At 36.4% G+C, this 20,258-nt stretch overlaps 1 protein-coding gene across 1 annotated transcript in view; it reads left to right on the top strand.

Annotated features, from left to right (window-relative positions):
* LOC104465671 (receptor-type tyrosine-protein phosphatase mu-like) overlaps positions 1-18,409 on the top strand; it is a gene marked incomplete at both ends in the record, with an annotated part of 113,920 nt that extends 95,511 nt beyond the window's left edge. Inside the window, 3 exons of the mRNA XM_010078808.1 lie at positions 11,798-12,071; positions 13,202-13,238; positions 18,335-18,409. Coding sequence (XP_010077110.1) covers positions 11,798-12,071; positions 13,202-13,238; positions 18,335-18,409 — 386 coding nt within the window. The remainder of the gene's footprint in view (positions 1-11,797; positions 12,072-13,201; positions 13,239-18,334) is intronic.
* Positions 18,410-20,258: the final 1,849 nt, after the last annotated feature.

The raw sequence follows: 20,258 nt of genomic DNA, 5'->3' as shown, positions 1-20,258 counted from the left end.
CCCTCCTTCCCTCCCTGCTTTGAATAAATGATTGCAGGAAAAAAACACTCAAATTAAGACAGAGGTCACCAGCTGGATAGTGTAGAAGCAGCTCTGTACTCGAAATGGTTTGTTAATTCTTTGATGTCAGCAGAAATAGCCTCTTGAAATGTATCTCTGCAACAGCTTTTAAAAATTATTTTTATTTGTACACAACAAAGCAGCCCAGATGATGAGTAAGTCCATCTTCCCCAAGGGAGAGCTCTGCTGTAGAAATGAAGAGGAGCTAACCCTCTTCAGATGGCCAGGAGAGGAATTACAGTGTTTCTGGTTAGTGAAAGCCATAGTCTTATTGTGGTAGGAAGGCTGGCCTAGAAGATAAACTACCAGGACTTGATGCAGATGAGAGTGTGGTTTCATTTCTGGTTTGAATAGGGACAATCTGGGTACCTTTCTGCAAATCGGTATGTCATTCTCTCTCCATACCTATCTCTAAAATTAACATAAATCAAAATAGCCTTTTCCTCTCTAAAGCTAAGTGAAAAGATATCTATGTATGGTTGTGAACAACTTGGCAGTGGTGAGGAGTGTCGTAATAAGCATCTGTGTGTGTATAGGTACCTGTCTGGTGAGAATTTTTTTTTTTCACTCACCTCTTCCATGATGCCCACCAGAAGATTTCAGAATAATAGGTTTATGGAATATTTTGTGCAATTGTTATCCTCACAGTCCATCCCTGGTTTTCATTAATTTTAAAGCCATGTTGTGAGCAAACTGCAAGCGAAGTAGGAGTCATCCCTATTTTATACTGCTCTGTAGTGAAGTCAGTCTCAAAACCCTGGGGAATCTGAAGCCTGAGGTTAGTTCAGTTTAGACCAGCATCATTTCAGTTAGTGATACTGCTGCTTGGCTTTAAATTAAGAGCGTAAAGCCTTGTGGAGTGAGATCAATAGTATCTGGTGTCTAGAGGGACTGAGCCCTTATGCTCAGTAGGAATAAAACCTGTTCACTGGTAAAATAAAGGAAGGAAGTGCTCCTTGGCTTGTGTGTGCTATATAACATCCAAGATAAGAATTAAACTTTCTGGAACATAACTAAGTTGAAGTTTACACCTAACTTTAACCTGGTTTCCTAAGAAAACAAGGGTTGTATTTCATACTGTGCACCTGTCTGTATGCTTCTTCCTTCCATCATTAATACTGGACCTCTTGGAAATTATCAAGCACGTATGAAATAGGTTAAATGTTGCATAAATAGTAAGTTTCTCCCACATTTTGGAATCTCTGGGTACAGAGGAAAGACTCAGATCAGCATCTATGCTGAAGGTTAGGCTGGGTTACAGAATGAACAATTTAGTTCATTTTATTTGGTCCCTCAGTAGGGAGCTATAATTCACGTACCAGCAAACCCATGTGTAGCCCAGAAGCAGCCACAGCGTGTGTTGCCTCTTTTCCAGCCGGTGTTTGGAAGATACTGAAAGGAGCCGAGCATACAGAGGGTGGGAGCTGGGTATCACAGACAACATGTGGACTATAGATGGGATTACGACATGTTCTTGGGTACACATTCTGAACTTTTTGCTGTAAAACTTGTATCATGTTAGTCTATTTATAAGGCTTTGAATCATCGTCTGTTTCAAATGGCATTTAAAGAATCCAGTATTGAATCAATGTAAATGGGATGTTGTTGTCCCTTATACAGGAAAGAGATAGCAGAGTAGTTTTATGTTTGACAAAAATATAGTAGTGACGTACCTATTAGAAAGACTATCAGATTATGTATACCAGAGTTATTTATGGAAGAAGCCAAGCATCAGTTGCTAGACCAGTTAAAAAAAATGCTCAGGAGATCATTGTGAGTGTGAAGAGATCTTGAGGCAGTTGTTCTTGGAAGAACAATTCCCCCCCTCCCAATCTTATAAAACTATATTATATGATTACATAACTGTTATGAAATATAGTAATTTTATAAATTGCATGCAGTATGTTTGTAAAAGGTGTTTGATTTACATATTGTTTGTAATTTATAAAAAGTAGCTGACTGTAAATTGTTACAAAAACGGTTTGTTTAAAGTATATCTGTATTAGCTAGAGTTCATTTTTATGTTATCTTTACTACTACTATTTATTTCACCTCTCATTTATCAAAGGTGATGGTACATTACTGTTTTCAGTATATTATCTGTTCTTTCATTTGCCTTTTATTTTCTTCTCTCCTTCTCTGTGTTCCTACCCTGTATATTCTTTCATATTCATAAATTCAATCTTTTTCTGCTTTTGTTTGCTCATTTTTTATTTCTCTTTTCACATGCACAGTTACTTATCTGAAAACTAAAACTATTTAAATGTATCCTTATGGTTTCTTCATTCTAAACTTTCTTTTCCTAAAAAGAAGAAAAAAAAACCCAAACCTGCCAAATCTCAGGTTCTCTCCTTAGCTTGTCACTTGCAGTCTGTATTTAGTACCTAGGCCTCGTTGATACAGTGTGAAGCACCACAGGGGAGATCTGTAATGAAAGATGTCTTTTGCTTGTCCAGCAAAAAAACAGTTACTAGCTGGGAGAATTTATGAATATAGAGTCAAATGCTCTCTTGCTTTGTATTACTTACACCTGTAGAAAATGACTTTGAAGTCAGTGTGAAACAGTGCTGTTATAAGTAGGTTTAATTTTATTTTCATTTTGCACTCACTTTATTCCATACAGGACTGCAGAATATGTACCAAATCTATATATATATATATTTATATTTTTTCAGCAGAAGAAATAATAATGAAAAACTTTACCTTCAAAATGACAAAGGGACATATATGCTTATCTTTATAAGGAAAAAAAATGGATAGAATATGGTTATTTCTAAGTATGGAGAGTAGCTTACGCATTGTCTCTCACCAAACTGATTGTATCAGTATAGACTACTAGTCAGTCCCTTGGAGAGTGAGTGGGTGGGGGAACTTTATTTCAGAATTAAGGAATTTCAGGTGTAGAAACATATGTAACAGTTGTGGAAACATAGTTGTGTCCTTGTCATCCTGTTTGCTGTAATTCTTACACAGTCTCTTGTGTACCAGTATTTTAGTATCACTCCCAAGTCCTAGTTGGGCACCAGTATTTAAATAGTTAGAAATAATTAATCACGGGGCTGCATACTCAGGGAGAAAAAAAAATCATCAATATTTAGCAAGGACTGGGGGAGGTGGGGAGTTTAAGAGAACAGTTCTGATTCCGTTCCCAGTCAGCAAATCTCAGTTAACAGCAGAGCACTCTCTTGTGCCACAGTTATCGTTGGCATTATGTCTAACCGTCACTTATGTGTGTGTTGATCAAGTGGTTCTTATCGATTTGAATACACTTTCAGGAAAAAATACTTGCTTTGAATAAGAGTGGGTTAGGATATGCATTGAATTTTTTGGTTTTTGCAAAAGATGAACTGGACAAAGTTAAAATTGCAGTCCATCAGCGTGCTATATGTTGTAAAGTGAATTATCTACTACCACTTACATGTTGGCAATCTTTTATTATCCTTCTAAACCAGAAGTATTACAAACTTAAATCCCTAAAAGATGGTTTTTGTCTCTCTCCTTCTCTCTCTGATTTATTTACTAACAAAACAAAGTTATATTTTGAGTCATCATTTATGATAACTAAATCTAAAGGCAGAAACATTGCAAACATTTCGTGAATGGTACATGATTGTCTGCAATTACAAGGCTGAAGATCTGCTAGACACTCTCTGCCCCTTACATAGAATGCTTAGATTCTCTAAAAAAGTGAGTCCGTATACTAGAAAATAATGCAAAAGATTAAATACACTGTGTCATTAGAACAAGTGGCACCCATCTAGCCACTGGAAGGTGGAAGGAGCATGCATCGTTGGCTCCTTTTCCTTTATTGCAGATTTTATTCTATTTATGGAGCCCAGGCTCTGATGTTTCCCTTAAATCCTAGCAAGTCCAATTTGACAAAAGAAAAATTTATCAGTTCTTCTGTGTTTGGGAAAAAAAACATTTAAATCTATGATGAACTTATGGTGGCCATTACTTTACTACTTTTAAGATCCCATCTGACTCTTCTGCAACTAAGATATTATGTAGCAACTGTTTTGCTTCTCCAAGGAATTGAATGCATTGTCATATCCTCCCCTGGGGACTGTCCATGGAGGACAGAACAAGCAAAGTATCCTTAACTTCCAGTGACATAATGTTCCCCTTAGTACTGTCAGGATTTCCTGTGTAAATCCATAGAAATGCTAAGGAGAGGTTAGCCTGGATGTATTTTTTCCCAGAAAATCCCCTTTATAAATACTGACTTTTAAGTCTTTAAGACTGTCTGTACAAAAGAGTTGGGCAATCACAAAGCAGCTTAGATGTTTTGTGTTAAAAACCAGATACTGTTCCCCAGTGGACTTAGGTCTGTGAAGATAGAGCTTATTATGACACCTGAGTATTTACATTTGGCAGTATCTCTAGGGGCTGAACCTAAGCTGTCTTATCTCCTCCTTTACAGCTGTTTAGGTATTTCTGCTTTGGTTGATCTGAGAAATAGGGCTTCTTGCATGACAATGGAGGTGCTGTATAATATTGGTCCCTCTTGTGTTCACTCCAAGTCTGATTCTGAAAGATCTGTGGCTTTCTCCAATTTGACTTTTCCCATGGATGGGAAATGTCAAGTGCCATTAATAGTGCTTCCTGAGAACGAAGATGGATCCTGCATTGGACAATCTAACCAGACTTATCTCTTGACTTGCAAAGCCAGTAAATAAAGCTGGGTGTGGAAGTAAAATCATTCAATTCAAGGTTCAACAAGCTGCTAACACAAAGTATTTTCTTCTCTTAGTCCCTTTCCTACACTTTGGAAGCACCAACTGTCCCACCAACTTAGAAACCTGCCAAAGATTGTGAAACTTTTGTTTTCATAAAACCTCCTGCCTTCAAGTGAAGAGGCAACCAAAAAGTTATAGAGATTTAAGACTCCCTTCAGTTGCAAAAATAAAAGGCAGTGCACCTTTAACACTGTTAGGCACTGACATGTGAATAGTTGCAAGAATTTTGATTGCTTCTGTGTTGCTGATACAATTTGCACCATTGCCTAGTTCACCAGCTTTTTTCCCCTTTATAAATTAGAATTTAGTGTATTATTTTAACAATAGTTGCATCATTGTTGGTACAGCAGCATTGATTTGGAGGTTTTGTTTTGTTTGTTTGTTTCTCTTTGTTTTTCTTTACTGTATATTTTATATTTTCATATCTGAACTTGATATTCATGCAAGGGGTTTTTTTTTAAGCTCCTTCATTTTTTTTCCCCGTTTTAGAAGCTGTAGCAGGCAAGGCTGTATTTTGCTTAAAGCCCAGAAAGTCTCTCTTCTCCCAAATAAAATGTTCCTGAAATAGAAGGGGCTACCTTGAACAGGCATCAGGAGACATACTAGTTTGTCCTTTTGCCAATCAAAAACTCCCTCATCTTACTTCTACTCCATAAATTCCCAAGTTTATGGAGTCATTGACCTAATATCTATCGCACCTGTAATAGTGCCAGTTCACTCTCAGGAAAAAAAAAAAAAAAAAAAAGCAAACTCATACGGGTTGTTTCATTTTTTCATTTCTAATGCTTGGACAAGAAGAGTCACCCCTCCCAAATAAGCTACCCAATTTATGTTCTTTTAGACTGCCCTTGCTCAGAGACCATTCCCTCCCTGGGAACAATTATTACTTCACCCAGTTCTTTCATCCTGTAAACGTGGGTCTTGAATATAGCAATGGTCTCTCTCTGATATGCAGACAAAGCACAGTTGGACAGTATCTGCATCCCCCTTTGACAATATGTGCAAAATTCTACAGTGGTCAGAGGGACAGGACAACTGTATAACTGGTTCTCTGGCTTCACATCTGTACCAAAAATGACTGCACCTGCAGTATATTTTGTTCAGTATATTTTATGTGTTGCTAGAACTCCTGACCCACTGGCAAAGCCTATGTAGCTGTGAAGGTGAAACACCTGATAAACTGGGGATTTTGTTGTTACCTTTCTTTAATGCCACCTGTAATAAATAGACACTCAATAGGAGAAGGGTTACAGAAGGTACAATTTCTAGTACTGTAAAATTTTAAGTTACAGGGTGGATTATGATAATCTAGTGCAATATAAGGGCAGGAAGAAATTGATCAAAATCTCCAATATAGATATGTTATGAACATGTCAGAAGGAACTCTTGACAGATATGAAGTTATGTTGCAGATTATATTAAAAAAAAAGCCGAAAGATTGTCTCTTTAAAGAAACAGTGTTAGATAATAAACTTGTTACTTAACGTATGATGAGCAAAGGTATATGAAGCTTTGGATGCAAAACATGAATGAAACAACTGACATTTTTTAAAAGTGCTTATAACTTAAGTGGGAGTATGATAGAACTTTCAGTGTCTACACAAGTATTGGTGAAATGTGGTTGTAGTAGACTGTTACAGTTTGAGCAATCAAGTTCTTCATGGACGTAAAACTGAGACAACAAAGGGATTCAGGGGTTTCTTAATTTTGCCATCTATTGGAACTTTGGTATTTCAGTGGAAAAATGCAGTGAAGTGATTCTAGCATATAGATAAAGTAGAGTTACGGGAATAAGTACCAAATGATGGTCAATATGTAGATGAGTTATTCTGTTGTTTGAATCTGTTAGTGTTAAAACAAGGCAAGCATGCAAGTCAAGATACAGAAACAGATCTATAAAAAGTACCAGTTATATATGTTTATAATAAAGCATGAGACTAAGAAGAGACTTACTACAATGAGCCGAAAACTTCAAATTAGGCTCTACAGTGTCACTATTAACAGTCTGCAAAAATAGCCTAACAGTTTACACAGCTGATCAGGGCACTGTTAGAGGAGCTAAACAGCTTTGTGCACTTTGTAAATTTCCTAGAGAAAAAAAAACCCAGCTTTTCAAAGATAATAGAAAAGAAGGTTTCAAAGAGGTTTTAGTTTTGAACAGTTGAAGCAAGCCAGAGGGAATAAAAAATGTTCCCGTTCTCATTTTACAGCTGGAGAACTGAGGCACAAAATATTTAAATGAGTTGCCTTGGATCACACACAACAGTTGTATTAAGACTAGTAAATAAATTCAGATAATCTTAGTCTAGATTCAGTTCCTTAGGCTATCTTTCTTCTGTCAAATATTTTTTAAAAAATTCTTTATGGCTTCAACAAATCTCTTTGAGTTAGGTGAAACATCAAGACTGTTGAAGAGAGAAAAAATAGAGCTGACACATCAATAATGAAGTAATCAGGCTTGCTTTCCCTTTGTTTCCAATTTGGGATTACTTTTGGTGGAGATGTAATTATAAATTCATATGTTTTGATTAATAAATACTTAGACTGTACGTATTAAGAACTTAAGAGTCCTGAAGTCCATGCTTGTATCCAGTAGGCCCTTCTTGGAAAACTATTTTGTCTCTTTGAATTAGACTTTGATTAATTAAAATTTTATTTACTGCCTTCCGGTAATGTGGAATAATATCCTGATTCAGCAAGTTACTAACCCCCATCATTTAAAGCACCCAAGAATAGATAGACACTTAAGTCTTCTTTTGGATTGAATTGTTTGGTTCATTTGTCTAAATATTCTTAGCATTTTTAATTACTGTGTTAATATGTTTTCTTTCTTCTTTCATGTCTCGTTTTCAACTATGAAAAAATTTGGTATATTTAGCAGACATTGACAAAGCATTTTAATTTAAGCAGTCGCATTTCAGTAAATATCTGAGAAGCCTCGTATGTCTGATTTCTAACCAAAATTACAGTCCTGTTATTCTCAGATCAGTATCTCTGCATAATCATTTACATTTAGAACTGCTTTGGAATTGTTAAAATAAAAAGTAACTTAAGAATTACATCAAATTTTTCTTTTCCCGGACACCTTTTTTAATACCTGAATTTGAAATATTTGAATCCAAAATTAAAAATAATTCCCATTTGTTCCTTTTTTTGATGCAACAGTAAGTTTCAGTCTATGTAAAAGTATATTTTGTGTTCAATTTCCAAGGAATTCCATAGTAGAACTGCATAACATGAATTAAACTTAAATTACATTTCTTTCCTTCAGAAGGATCAATTTAAGTTCTACCAATAGCCAATATGCTTTTGGCACCTTTCACTGCAGTGTAGATTTTATTTTTCAGATTACAGGTAGAAAGACTTTATTCTCTAAAATGAAGAGGTGTGGAAAAGGAATAATGTAACTTCAAACAAGCAGGATATCTGACTAATACCTAAGAGGAATAATTGAGTCCTGGTGCAGTGCTAGCTCAATTCACTAAGCCTGAACCCTTTTCAGTGTAGGCAGTTCTACTGTTATGTATTAAAGAAAGCAATTTTAACAGGAAGAATTAGAGGAAGCTTTTGGATTATAATTGTGATTGGAGTAATTTTGTAAAATTCATTAGCAAGATGATCTCATTTGTACAAATGTAAAACATATCACTCATAAAGTTCTGTCATGTTTCTGTTGACCCAGGTGCTTATAATGTGTTAATTTACATCAGAGAAACAGCAGTGTGTGGAAAGTGGGCAGCAGATAGGATTTAGTTATTTTTCATTAGCACTTGGACTTTGATAAAGGGGAACAGAAAAGAGCTGCTTGACCTTTCAGTACTTAAATTATTAAAGAGCAAATAGATTTGAGGTCTGGATGCTTGCAAACCTAATTTGTCTTGTGAGTAAGGATGAAAAGACATTTTGAGTTTGAAATTGCTCCAGTCAACTTAGCTCTTGCTTTAATGTATCTGGAGATGAATAGATGGCAGGCATTTAAAAATGCAATATACAAGAAATTGTGCATGTAGTATAACTAACATGAGTTTGCCAGAGGAAAAGGAGCATTATAATGACAGATTTGTTATAAAATATCCACAATATTCTAGCTTTAATCACTGAGTGAAAAATTAAAAGAATCCTCATTTCAGCCAGTGCTGAAGCAGGACATATTACCTTATCTGATCTGAGGTCCCTCTTATTTTCAGTCCTGCTGCAATAAAAACGGTGACAATACTCTCCCGAAAGCAACAGCCAAATAACTTGGTTTACTATCCATCATGCTGTAGTGAAACTGAGGGTTTCTTATCTTTGAGGCAGTATTAGGTGAGTGTATCCAGCCTCACTACCTTGCAAGAATGGATGTTTGCATCGCCTTCTACTTTTTTCCCAGTATTCCATTTAAATTGGCAAACGGTATTTATTGTACATTCACTGTAAGTTAGAATTCAGAGGAGGCAACATGCTCTCTTCAAAGTAGCTTGGAATCCCAGTTCTAAGAAACTGTGTTTTGTTCTAGAAAATTAGCTGCTAAAATCATGTCAAACATTGATTTAGAAGAAAAAAAACAAGATTGTAATGACAGTGATTAATTTTTAAGCTTAGATATTTCAAAGCTAGTTTTTACAGATCAATTCTCATAGGATCAAAGAAAGATTGCCATGTATTGACCTTCATTTACTACTCGGCATGGAATTAATCAACTAATGAATATCTTTCTGCTAGATGCGTAGACTTTGTTATACAGAACTGCAAAAATGTACAGACAGTGACCTTCAAGTGGACCCTCAAGACATTTGTTTGTCTCCCTGGCTATATCAGTTTTTACTTATATATGGTCGATTTCTGCATGGGGTTGAGCATCACATTAAAACATCTAAATTTAGGTGTTCACTTGCAGATGTCTGCATGTGAGTTGAGTATTTAGACAGTATAGTCAGTGGGACCTAGAAAGCAATTAAAGTGACACAATTAGTGACCCAAAAGTAGACACCTCCTCACTGGTCAGGTCTTTAAGATCTGTTGCCTGTACTGAGTACCTCTCCAATGACTGTGATGGGAGTCAACAGATGTATAGACATCTTCATGAAGACACTTAAATTTAAGTGTCTTAACATTAAACTAAATCTCCACCATGGTGAAAGTCTGAATTAGGCAGAAGAGGTATTGAGCATTCTCAGTGTTAACTTCCTGGGCATTTATTGTGAGCATAGGAAGTGCCATATGTTCTTCTGGAGATGCTAGATCTTAAAAACATAATAAACAGGGTCTGTTGCACATGGTGAGTAGGTTTGGTAAAAGTAAGATGGCCAAGAGAATTGGCGTTCTTCTGCCTGTTGGTGATATTCAGCTATGGAGGCTCTACAGACCTGGCCTGGTGCTGTCTGTAGAGCCATGGGCAGGGACACCTTCCACTAGATCAGGTCTCTCAAAGTGCCATCCAGCCTGACCTTGAACAGTTTCACTGATGGGGCATCATTCAAGTACACAGCATTTTCTAAACGTGCAAAAGCAGACTGAGTGTAGAAGCAGTATGTCAGTCTGGTTGTGCACTGAGTCAGTAAGGCTCCAGAGAGTGCAGGAGCTGGAGAGCTCTGTGCCAGCACTCAAAGCAGCTTGAGCCTAGCAGAGCCCCAGCGGGTGCAGGAGTTCACAGGCTATGAGCTGTCTGGGTGACTGCACAAAGTCATCTCTTTTATTTCTAAACCAGATATGCCTTCAGAAGGGGGATATCCATAGCTGTGCAGTGATATGACTAAGCCTTGCTGGGTCAAGACTGAGACCTGCAGAGGCCCAGCCCAAGTGTCCCAGTACTTTGGGCAGAGTCTTCTGTAAACGTAATAATCTACCTACAGATGATGGAGTTGGAACAACATGTCAGAAGACTGTGTGGATATTTTATCTTTAAGGAACATACTCTACCTAGAGATTGCTGCTTTTTATAAATTATCAACTTGAAAGATCATAAAGTGTTCTTAGGTGTAGATGATGTGCAAAAATGTGGATGCATTGCTGCTTTAGCATCAGTTACCCATGCTGACTTGCTTACCGGGATTCAAGATTCCGGGAGACAAATAACTATTAAGAATCACTGGCCCCTAGTGAAGCAATAAACTTGCAAGTCAGTCCACTTTAGAGACATGGACTTCCCACTTCACAAATTTGAAAGCACTGATTCAGGCTTTTACAGCAACTACAAGGGTATAATGATTACTCTGTTTGCATATACAGCAGAAACCACAATTTCTTTGTTCCCACTTGAGTGTCCATAGCACCTTTACAGTGGAGAGGGATGGACTGCTCCCTGTAGGTCCCAGTACAGCAAAGAATGCAAGTACAAACGGAATTGCTTTGCAGAATGCAAAAACACATAAAACATGGTTATCTCTAAGATGTGTAAAAGTGCTTTGCTGGGTGAGAATAACTTCCATCAAAAAGTGTTTTATTCTTGATCAGCAACAGTCAATATGCCACCAAAATATTAAAAGATGTTAACTTACTCTATGTGTGCTTTTATAAATAGATGCATGTATAAATATTTATAAAATAACGTCAACAGTTAAGCAAATACTATTCCCCATCTCTGTGTAACTTATTTCTTAATTTTGATCTTACTACTCATTTCAATTCATTTAGGCAGGTTAGAGGATGGAATCTGTAGCTTTATATTTACTTCTGTGAACAAAAAGCTACTTAATTCTATATTGTAACACTAATCAAGCAAGCCTTTTCTGTGCAAGGTTCGAACAAGAAAGTGTTCTGTGCATTTGCTATATGAAAATCTGTAGTGTGTATGTGTAATTTTGTTTCTCCAAAACAAAATTAGTTTATTTGAAAGCATGAATCAATTCCACAAATTCTTACACCTCAATATCAAAATGACATTTTCTCCCCATGTCCTTTGCTTTTAACAGTCCGTTTTTCCCATAAATTCTGGTATGCTATTATGGTTTTAGAATGAGTTGACTTCCCGAGTCTTAAAATATGTTTCTTTTGTTCTTTCCTTTCTACACTCTTAGTGTCTATCAAATAGTTGTTGAAGAAGAACGCCCACGGAGAACCAAAAAGACAACCGAAATCCTGAAGTGCTACCCAGTGCCCATTCATTTCCAGAATGCCTCACTTTTGAATTCCCAGTACTATTTCGCTGCAGAGTTTCCAGCCAATGGTTTACAAGCTGCTCAGCCTTTTACTATTGGTGATAACAAAACCTACAGTGGTTTCTGGAACACTCCTCTTCTTCCTCATAAGAGCTATAGCATCTATTTTCAAGCTGCTAGCAGAGCCAATGGGGTAAGTCTTATGACAGATGTGGTTTTTATACAGTATTTGTGTGTAAATAGGTGATTGGCACCAACTAGCAATAGTTTCTAACGAGAAAATGAAGTAACCGTGAGATTTAACACACTGAGTTTAAAAAAATAACAGTTTTCCTAACACAATATTGCTTAATGATTAAGGTTACAGGAAAGAGGAGGGGAAAACAGCACATTTTGTCAATAGTGATGAGGCAAAGTAGTGCTTTCCCATTCTGTTTTATTATCTAAAAGCTGTCCAATGAGTGTGTTTGACTGGCTTTTTTCTTTCCTTTTTTTTTTTTGTTTTGTTTTGGTTTTGTTGCTTTGAAGAGGAGAGTGCTGTGATTTCTTTTGTCAAGTTTAAGCCAAACTTGATTGTGGATTTTAGCACATCTGTCTTGGCCTGTCCAGTCCCATTACCTTGGTTTGTAATGTCTGGAACTCCCATTTTCTCATTTGGTTGCCCTGGCTGAATTAGAAACCACTTTTTCCCCCCCTTCTGCAAACAGTAAAACAAAAATAAGTAGATGGAACTGAAATTAAAAGTGTGTAAAAAGGTCTTCACAGATTGTGTTTCATCAGGCTAATTCTTCCTGGAATTGTTTTTCATTTCCAGGGCAGACCTACCCAGAGCCCTTCAATTCTTGATCAGCTTTGGCTGTCTGTGCTGACAGCCTGGAAATGTTTTCTGCCAGAAACCATAATGGTCCCTCTTTCACAGTGCACTGACAGTGCAGAAATGTGAAACACCATTGGTTATTTTTTCTTTCTAAATTTGTGTAGCATGATACTTCAAACTATACTATCTGTAAGAAAAAGAAGAATCTCCCAAGGTCATTATGTTGCCAAAGTAAAAAAGCTGACACTTGCTCTTGTGAATATCTTTCACATATTTTCTACTTTTAGAGGAGTCTTAAGTGAAATTTTTGTGCACCATACCTAAGCAGTGTTTGTCCATATTATGAAAACACATTGGAGTTGCTTAATAAGCAGTTAAATATGTAATGAGACACATAAAATAAACACTTCTCTGACATTTATCAGTACTTTTAGGAATAGAATCATGGATTACTTTCGTTGCTTAGAAACACAAGATGTGACCTTTTCCCTCTTTATTTGACACAGGAAACCAAAATCGACTGCGTCAGGGTAGCCACAAAAGGTATGTTCATATTATGTCATGTATTTGGTATTTCAGCCTGCTGCCCTTTCCCTCACATGGTCTTTGCAAACTTCCAGAAGTGTTTATATTGCTAAAAGGCATCACTAAACCTATTACAGAATTTTAAATTATTCATTTGCATCTCTAGCTGAGATTTCGGAAGTTAGTTTGTTTGTTTGTTTGTTTGTTTGTTTTTAAAAATAAACCTATTACTCATTTTTAGTTGTCTACTTGAACACATAGTTTTTAAAATATATTCTGTGGGTTTTTATATGATCTCACAATAAATATTTTTGACTTTTCTATATATAGTAGAATTGTAAAATTGCCAATTGCAGAGTACATACTAGCTGTGTATACATCTGTAGTGAAAAATTACCCCTTACTCGTAAGCAATTATCTTATCTTAATTGCTTTATAAAAGAAAAGTGGGGAAGTCATGTTCTTCATTTTCGTGGTACAGATCAGCTATATTTATTGGACTGTCAGCTCATGATACTACCGTTTGTGAGACAAGTGTGTGTAATTGAGGCAGTGCTAGGTATAGATTTGATCCCCAAACAGGAAAAGATAAACATTCCAGTTATATTTAACTTTGAGGGTAGGATCTCTCTGTGATTATCTTTGTAGTCCTCTAGCTGGTAGCAACTTCAAAGCCTGAAAAAAAAAAAAGTGCTGGGATAGTGTGATTATTTGGAGACTGTAATAGAGGAAAAGGAAAGAAAGTACTGCTGTGAGTAGGAACAGGTAATACCACCTTGCGATTTGGGTACCTGGTAAGAGTATGAAACAAAAACTACTTCATTCCTGTACCACTGTTCCTTGTGGGAGATCATGCTTGTCTCATAGTGACTATCCCTAACATAACTGATTCCACCATGATTTCCTTTGCACATAGACACCACAATTCCTAAATAGGATGGATGAGAATCTTATTACTTAAAAGTAGCAGAAATATTAGCATACAGTTGCTTCTGTTGAAAGGCTGGATCGTCCCTATTGTGATAAATACAGTTTTCATGGCTCTTTGAACTGGTTTGGCTTTTTTGTTTTGGTTGTTTGGTTTTTTGTTGTTTTGTTTTTTGGTTTTTTTTTCCAAACCAAGGGACGTTTTCCTTATTAAACCATAGAAAGCTTTCAAATATCTAAGCTAAAACCCCATAAAAAGTAGATGAGAGATTAATTCCAGATTCAAGTGTGGTGTTGTTTTCCAGTAGCTTCAGTGATAGCAGGAGTGGACTACATTACCTCAGAAATCATAATAGATGATTAGAGGAATGGATTTTAAATTATTTGAAGGTTTGTATTGCTAATCATTAGTGGATGTTCAACTATTTCAATTACTTGACTGACTGAAAAATCTTATTCTCATTTGAGAAGCAAGGGTAGCTTTATGGATTGGAATAACTCCCACAGCAACAAGCTACTTTGAGCCAACCCATTTGGCAGTGGATGTGTGAGAAATGCAGCTTCTCTTTTAAACAAATCACCATACATTTCTGTTTGAAAGCGTGTTTCAGAATTCTTCATAATACCTTTGTGTATCCTGTAAAATGTGAGGGGTTGTTGTGAGGACTTTGAAACCAGGGGTGTCCTCAATGGCATTTATAGTCCCCAGTGGAAAACTTTCTTGGAGGGCTTCTGTAAAGCATGCTTATAAATGGAATGTCTGTATTATATTTTTTAAATATATTAATTTTAAAAAATGAAATGAAGACCGTGACGTATTTTAATATGATATTGATCATACCTGTATGTACAGATTTTATCCCTTTAGCTCTAACAGAGATACTTGAGAGAAAAGCAGACTTCTGTGCCCTCTTTGGACTTCCCACATATGGAGTATCAAAAATAGCCCAAATGCTTAATGTCTTTAGGTCAGAAGTCACCACACCTGCAGTGGAGCAAGACAGAGAATTGTCCTCTTCCATTTACCTCTGCTTCTGTCCACACACCCCCCCCCCCAAACAGCTTAGTACAACATTCACATTGCCTGTACCCCAGGAAACAAAGGCTGCTCTGACCACAGTGCCTCATCTCTTACAGATACACACCATTTTCCACTGAGTTTTGTGACTACAGTATAGCTACTAGACAGTAAACTACTTAAGCTCTATCATGTGCTCATTGTGTCCATCTATTTGTTACAGTGCTTCTTACAAACAAGCTTGCAAATGCTCTCAATACAACATCTAGTTTTCATATACTAAAATAATTTCTGAAATGTTTTTATTCTGGGCTTCTGTTATCTTTAAAAGTCCAAGTCTGGTGGTTTTTAAAGCTAAAAGGAGGTGCTTTAGGCCATTCACGTATAAAGTCTTCTTTTAAATTAAGGTCTGATTCTGAAAATACGTATAGCCTTGTGTAGGCCATTGGAGTTAGAATTTAATACGTATGTGGAAAACCATAATCAAGTCAATGATGTACTTAATTTTGACAACAAAGAATAATCTCATTGACTACGTTGCAACTATTCTGTCTTAAAGTAGACATGCAAGTATTTTACGGGATAAAGGCCTGTGCCATAAAGTACACCCTGTAAAACAAGCGTGACAGTGCAGCCAACTGTCTGCTTGTTTTGTGATTCCCTGACTGCAGAAAAGCTTCTGCAATTCCATTCCCATGGACTTTGAGGATTGTACCAAGTGCATTGGCAGCCCCTCCTGGGATCCAGGTCACCCAAGGCAACCTCTAGGCTACTCCACTGAGCCAGCTGAGCTTGGCCAAGCCACCTCATTGTCTGTATTAAGGGCATCTGGTTAGTCTGTTTGAAGTCTGCCCTCAGGACCAATATGGGAGTTCAGAACCCGACATGAGCATAGCTATATAATTTGCTAGTTGCATTTCCTTTAATTATCCCAACTTCAGATAATCTAAAAGTTTTGGCTGCCCTTGAGACCATGAGATCATTGAGATTGTGTTTTATCACTGAGTTTTGCAGTGTTCATTCCATAGCCCACTGTATGCTTTTGTACTTTTTGTTAAAATAAATAAGTGTAACATAGAGCTCTCTTGCCCCAGATCCATCAGAACCCTTGAGTAGGTACTTCACGTTTCAGTCCAGTTATGTCAACAGGAATAATGCATGTGCTCACTGTGAAGCATGTGTTCAACTGGCACATGCTGGATAGCCTATTGTCATATTGATGGGCTTCTTGTTAGAAAAGTACAGCCTAACCCTAGAAAAGTACAGCCTGAGTCTAGTGGGTCAGATGCATGTGTAGGGTCTGTAGCTGGATAATACTTTCTCATTCTGTCAAGTGTATTTTAAACACCCTCAATTTGTAACATTTTAAAAAATGCTCTTTTTAAATGACCATTACATTTTTACAAATGAAACCTCTGTTAAATATGTTCTTTTAGAGATCATATAAAAATCCTGATTGCAATGACTGTAAGTGTAAATTAGGATCAGAATACTGGGTTTTGTAGACCTGGAAGTTCTCCTCCTGTTTCTCATGAAGTCAAAGGGAGCCTTTGCCATTGACTAGCCTATTCTGCTGATGTGGAGTCTTCTGATCTTAGTTTGCTTCTAGGACCTCTGTGACTATTTGATGTATATACAAACGTGGAGGATGCAGGGTTTCCACTCCCATTATTTTTGACAAGATAATTAAACAAACAAACAAACAAAAATCAGGAAGAGCTTTTTGTACCAGCGGTAATAAAGGTTGTTATATTTTGCTTGAAATATGGCTTTCATATACCTACTCTTTCTTCAAGCTAAATGACTGTAAAATCTCAGCAGACGAAGTTGAAAACATTCCAAAACTCCTCCAAGTTTATTGCTATCAACTTTGTGGTGGTTTGTGATTTATATTAAGGCTATATTTCCTGGTATGACTTAGAACACTGTCTGGATAGAAACATCTTGGTTATCTCCTAGGATTCCAGTTCTCAAGAGGGAGACATTATTGTTCTAATTTTGCAATGTTGGAAGGCTTTCACTAATTATGAGAGAGAAAAGGATATTATAATATTTTAAATCCAATAGCAACAGTACTCTAGCAGCTACTATCAACACTGTGTTTCAATGTTGCAGAGGGATATTTCAAAATATTATGCAGCAGCAGTTTTGAGTTTAATTGTCTGCAGATGGTAGATGATCTATTTTCCTCACTCATTGCCACATTTCTAATAGCACCCAGGCTGTTCTATGTAAATGAGTGATCTTTCATATAATTTTGTCCTTAATTTTCCAATATTTTTTCTTTGCATCATTCTCCAGCTGCATCATGTTGGATCTGACCTTTTAATTTTTGTTATATTCCTTAATATATATGTATCATAATGTGCTTAACCATTTATAGGCAATCACAGAACTGCTGGCAAACCAAGAAATATGAGATTCTATTAGTGTGAGCCATGGTAATAGTTATCTATACCAGTCAGTGATTGTTACAGCTCCAACAGAAAAGTGTGAATACTGCAGGCACACAAACAATTCAGATTTTTTGGCTTTTTCTAGTCTTAGTGGCAAAATGTGAACTTGAAACTCGGACCTCAAACAGTTACATGCATACCTAACTAAAAGCTTGCTAACTCTCAGTGGTCATTTTCTGTATGTCAAAAGTTAAGTGTGTGTGTAGTGTGTGCATTTTCAGAACAAAGACCCAAGTGGGTACAAGAAAAATTAATCTTAGCTAGCTCAAAAATATTTTACATGCAAATTACCTTTAAAAATTATAGGAAAAATGTGCTCTTATGAAATAGGAAAACAAAGAGTAAAACTAGATCAAATTACCTGGAGAAGTTAATGCTAGAGTAATCTAAATAAGCAGTTAAATTTCACTTAGAAAGCCCAGTGCTGTGACTAGCAAAACCAGAGAGTTTCCAGTTTCCTCAAATGGATTATATATAAATAATGTGCTTTGAGTCCTCTTCCTGAATGAAAGTCACATACGAAAGCTTATTAATTTGCAGAATAACCAAACTAACAACTGAAGATGAAAAGGAACTTGTGGGAGTTTTTTGGTTTTTATTTGTAAGAAGTTCAGACAATAAACTATTGACCAAGATTCTTCTTGCTGGCCTAGCTTCAGTCTGGCTTTTTTTTCCCTCATGCATGCTGACCTGGAAATCTTCCTTTGCCTTAGCTGCGATAATCGTGACTCAGCTTACAACACCATACATTCGCATCGCCCCTGCTGCAGGCGACGACCAACTAACAGGTCAGATGTTCACGTACAGACAAGTCATCATGCCCATTTTGTCTCACTTTCTTTGGCTCCTTTTCCCTGATGGTTTCTTCATTCTCTGCTCATAAATAGTTTTCTGTGTTAAAAGTTTCTTTTTTGTTTATAAATTTTCCTTCAGCTCCATCAAATTAAATTGTGTGCTTGGCACCAAAACTTACACACACATCCCTGTACATACAACTCCACTGCATGTGCCCATTGTGTGTGTGATCTGTGGAATGTTCCTTCAAGCCTGACGTTGTAAAGAGATCTAATCTTGCTCCATCCGCAAATTAAATGACAGTTTGAATATAGATATATATCTGTATACCTGTTTGGGTTTTTTTTCTGTATTATTAGATTAAGACACTAGAATTTATAAATAATTTAGGCTCAAGAGTTGCATATGCAAGTTAGGACAAATATCTTGTATTAATGGATTTATTTTTTTTTACTGCAGAATGTTCGGAATATCATATTTTCTGGCAGCATTTCAATATGCAAAATAAAGAAATAAAATTTATTTTTGTTATGTCATGCATGAGTTCTAGGATTAAGTCAACATGACCTAGTATGTGACATGTGAAAATGAACAAGACTGTCACGTTTTAAAATCTAATTGTCAAAGTACACTCAGTATGCAAGTGAGACAATTATTAGGCTGTGTGTGGCTTAAGGGCCAGTTCAGAATGTACCAAAAAATCTTTATGAACTTGGGCAAATAATTTCATTTTGTTAGAAAATAAACACATACATAAAGCTTTTAAAGACCTTGGTAACCTTTTTATTTTAAAACAGAAGCAAAGAGCATTAAAAACTCTAGAATCAAAGGTGAGTTTGACAGAACATGTAACAGAAGTTAGACCTAGTCCAGCAGCATTTAGCATATGATAAAATCATTGCCTTTTTGAAGAATACTGGCATAGTTACTTGGGAAGCACTTAAGTGTTGCTACTGGCATGTCTGAGGGAGAAGGAGGGAGTTCAGATGCTTAGTAGTTAAGACAGTTAAATGATTCAGCTTAAGACAAGAGGATTAGTGACATATCTGCTGTAGCTTTTAATTCTGGGATGTGTGTTATAATAACAAAGCTGAGTGATCCATAGTGCCCAAGTTGCCACGTCAATCAAGACAAAATTCTTGCATATATATTTGTAGTATGTAATAACATATGAACTAACCAGAATAATGTATTGACATGATACCAGGAAGTACTAGCTTCTTCTTGTTAGTACTGCTTGTCAGAAGCTCTGTCCACATACCTTTTTATATCTCAATTATTTTTCACTTGAGAATACAAATAAAGCTTTGAAGAGTCAAATAGGATCTCTTCCATATCCCTGAACTTCAGCAAGTTTGGATTTCTTCATCACAGGATTCAAATAAGTTGTTTGTGTGTTTTTTTTTTCATATAGAGAATCAAATGTTTTTCTTATTTTTTTTTTTTTAATTTGTTTCAGTGTGAAACTAGGTAGCTACAGGAAACACTGGAGATATGCCTGTTCCACAAGAGGCAGGTGTCTATAGTAGTTACCAGTAAGAGAACAGAGATATAGCTAGCAGAGGACATCCATGAAAGTATTTATTTGGTTACTTTGTCACTGGTGGCTCATAGCATTAGCACCCTGGGCTTTTATTTCCTTTTATTATTTTTTTTAATTGTTCTACCAGAAACTAATTTTTATAGTGAAAAAAAGAAGTATCAAATGATACCTGCAAACAGCATTTATGTCTGTGAAATGTATTTAAAAGCCTCTGAAACCCCCTCATAATTTCTGCAACCCCTTCTCATCCTTGAAAGACTGGGTGATCAAAAAGAAAGAAGCATCTTCCTCCTTCCTAG

Source organism: Pterocles gutturalis, unplaced genomic scaffold (assembly GCF_000699245.1).
Source record: "Pterocles gutturalis isolate BGI_N339 unplaced genomic scaffold, ASM69924v1 scaffold17578, whole genome shotgun sequence".
Lineage (NCBI taxonomy): Eukaryota > Metazoa > Chordata > Aves > Pterocliformes > Pteroclidae > Pterocles > Pterocles gutturalis.
The sequence above is the reverse complement of the archived record's forward strand: the minus strand, read 5'-3'. Positions and strand labels throughout refer to the sequence as shown.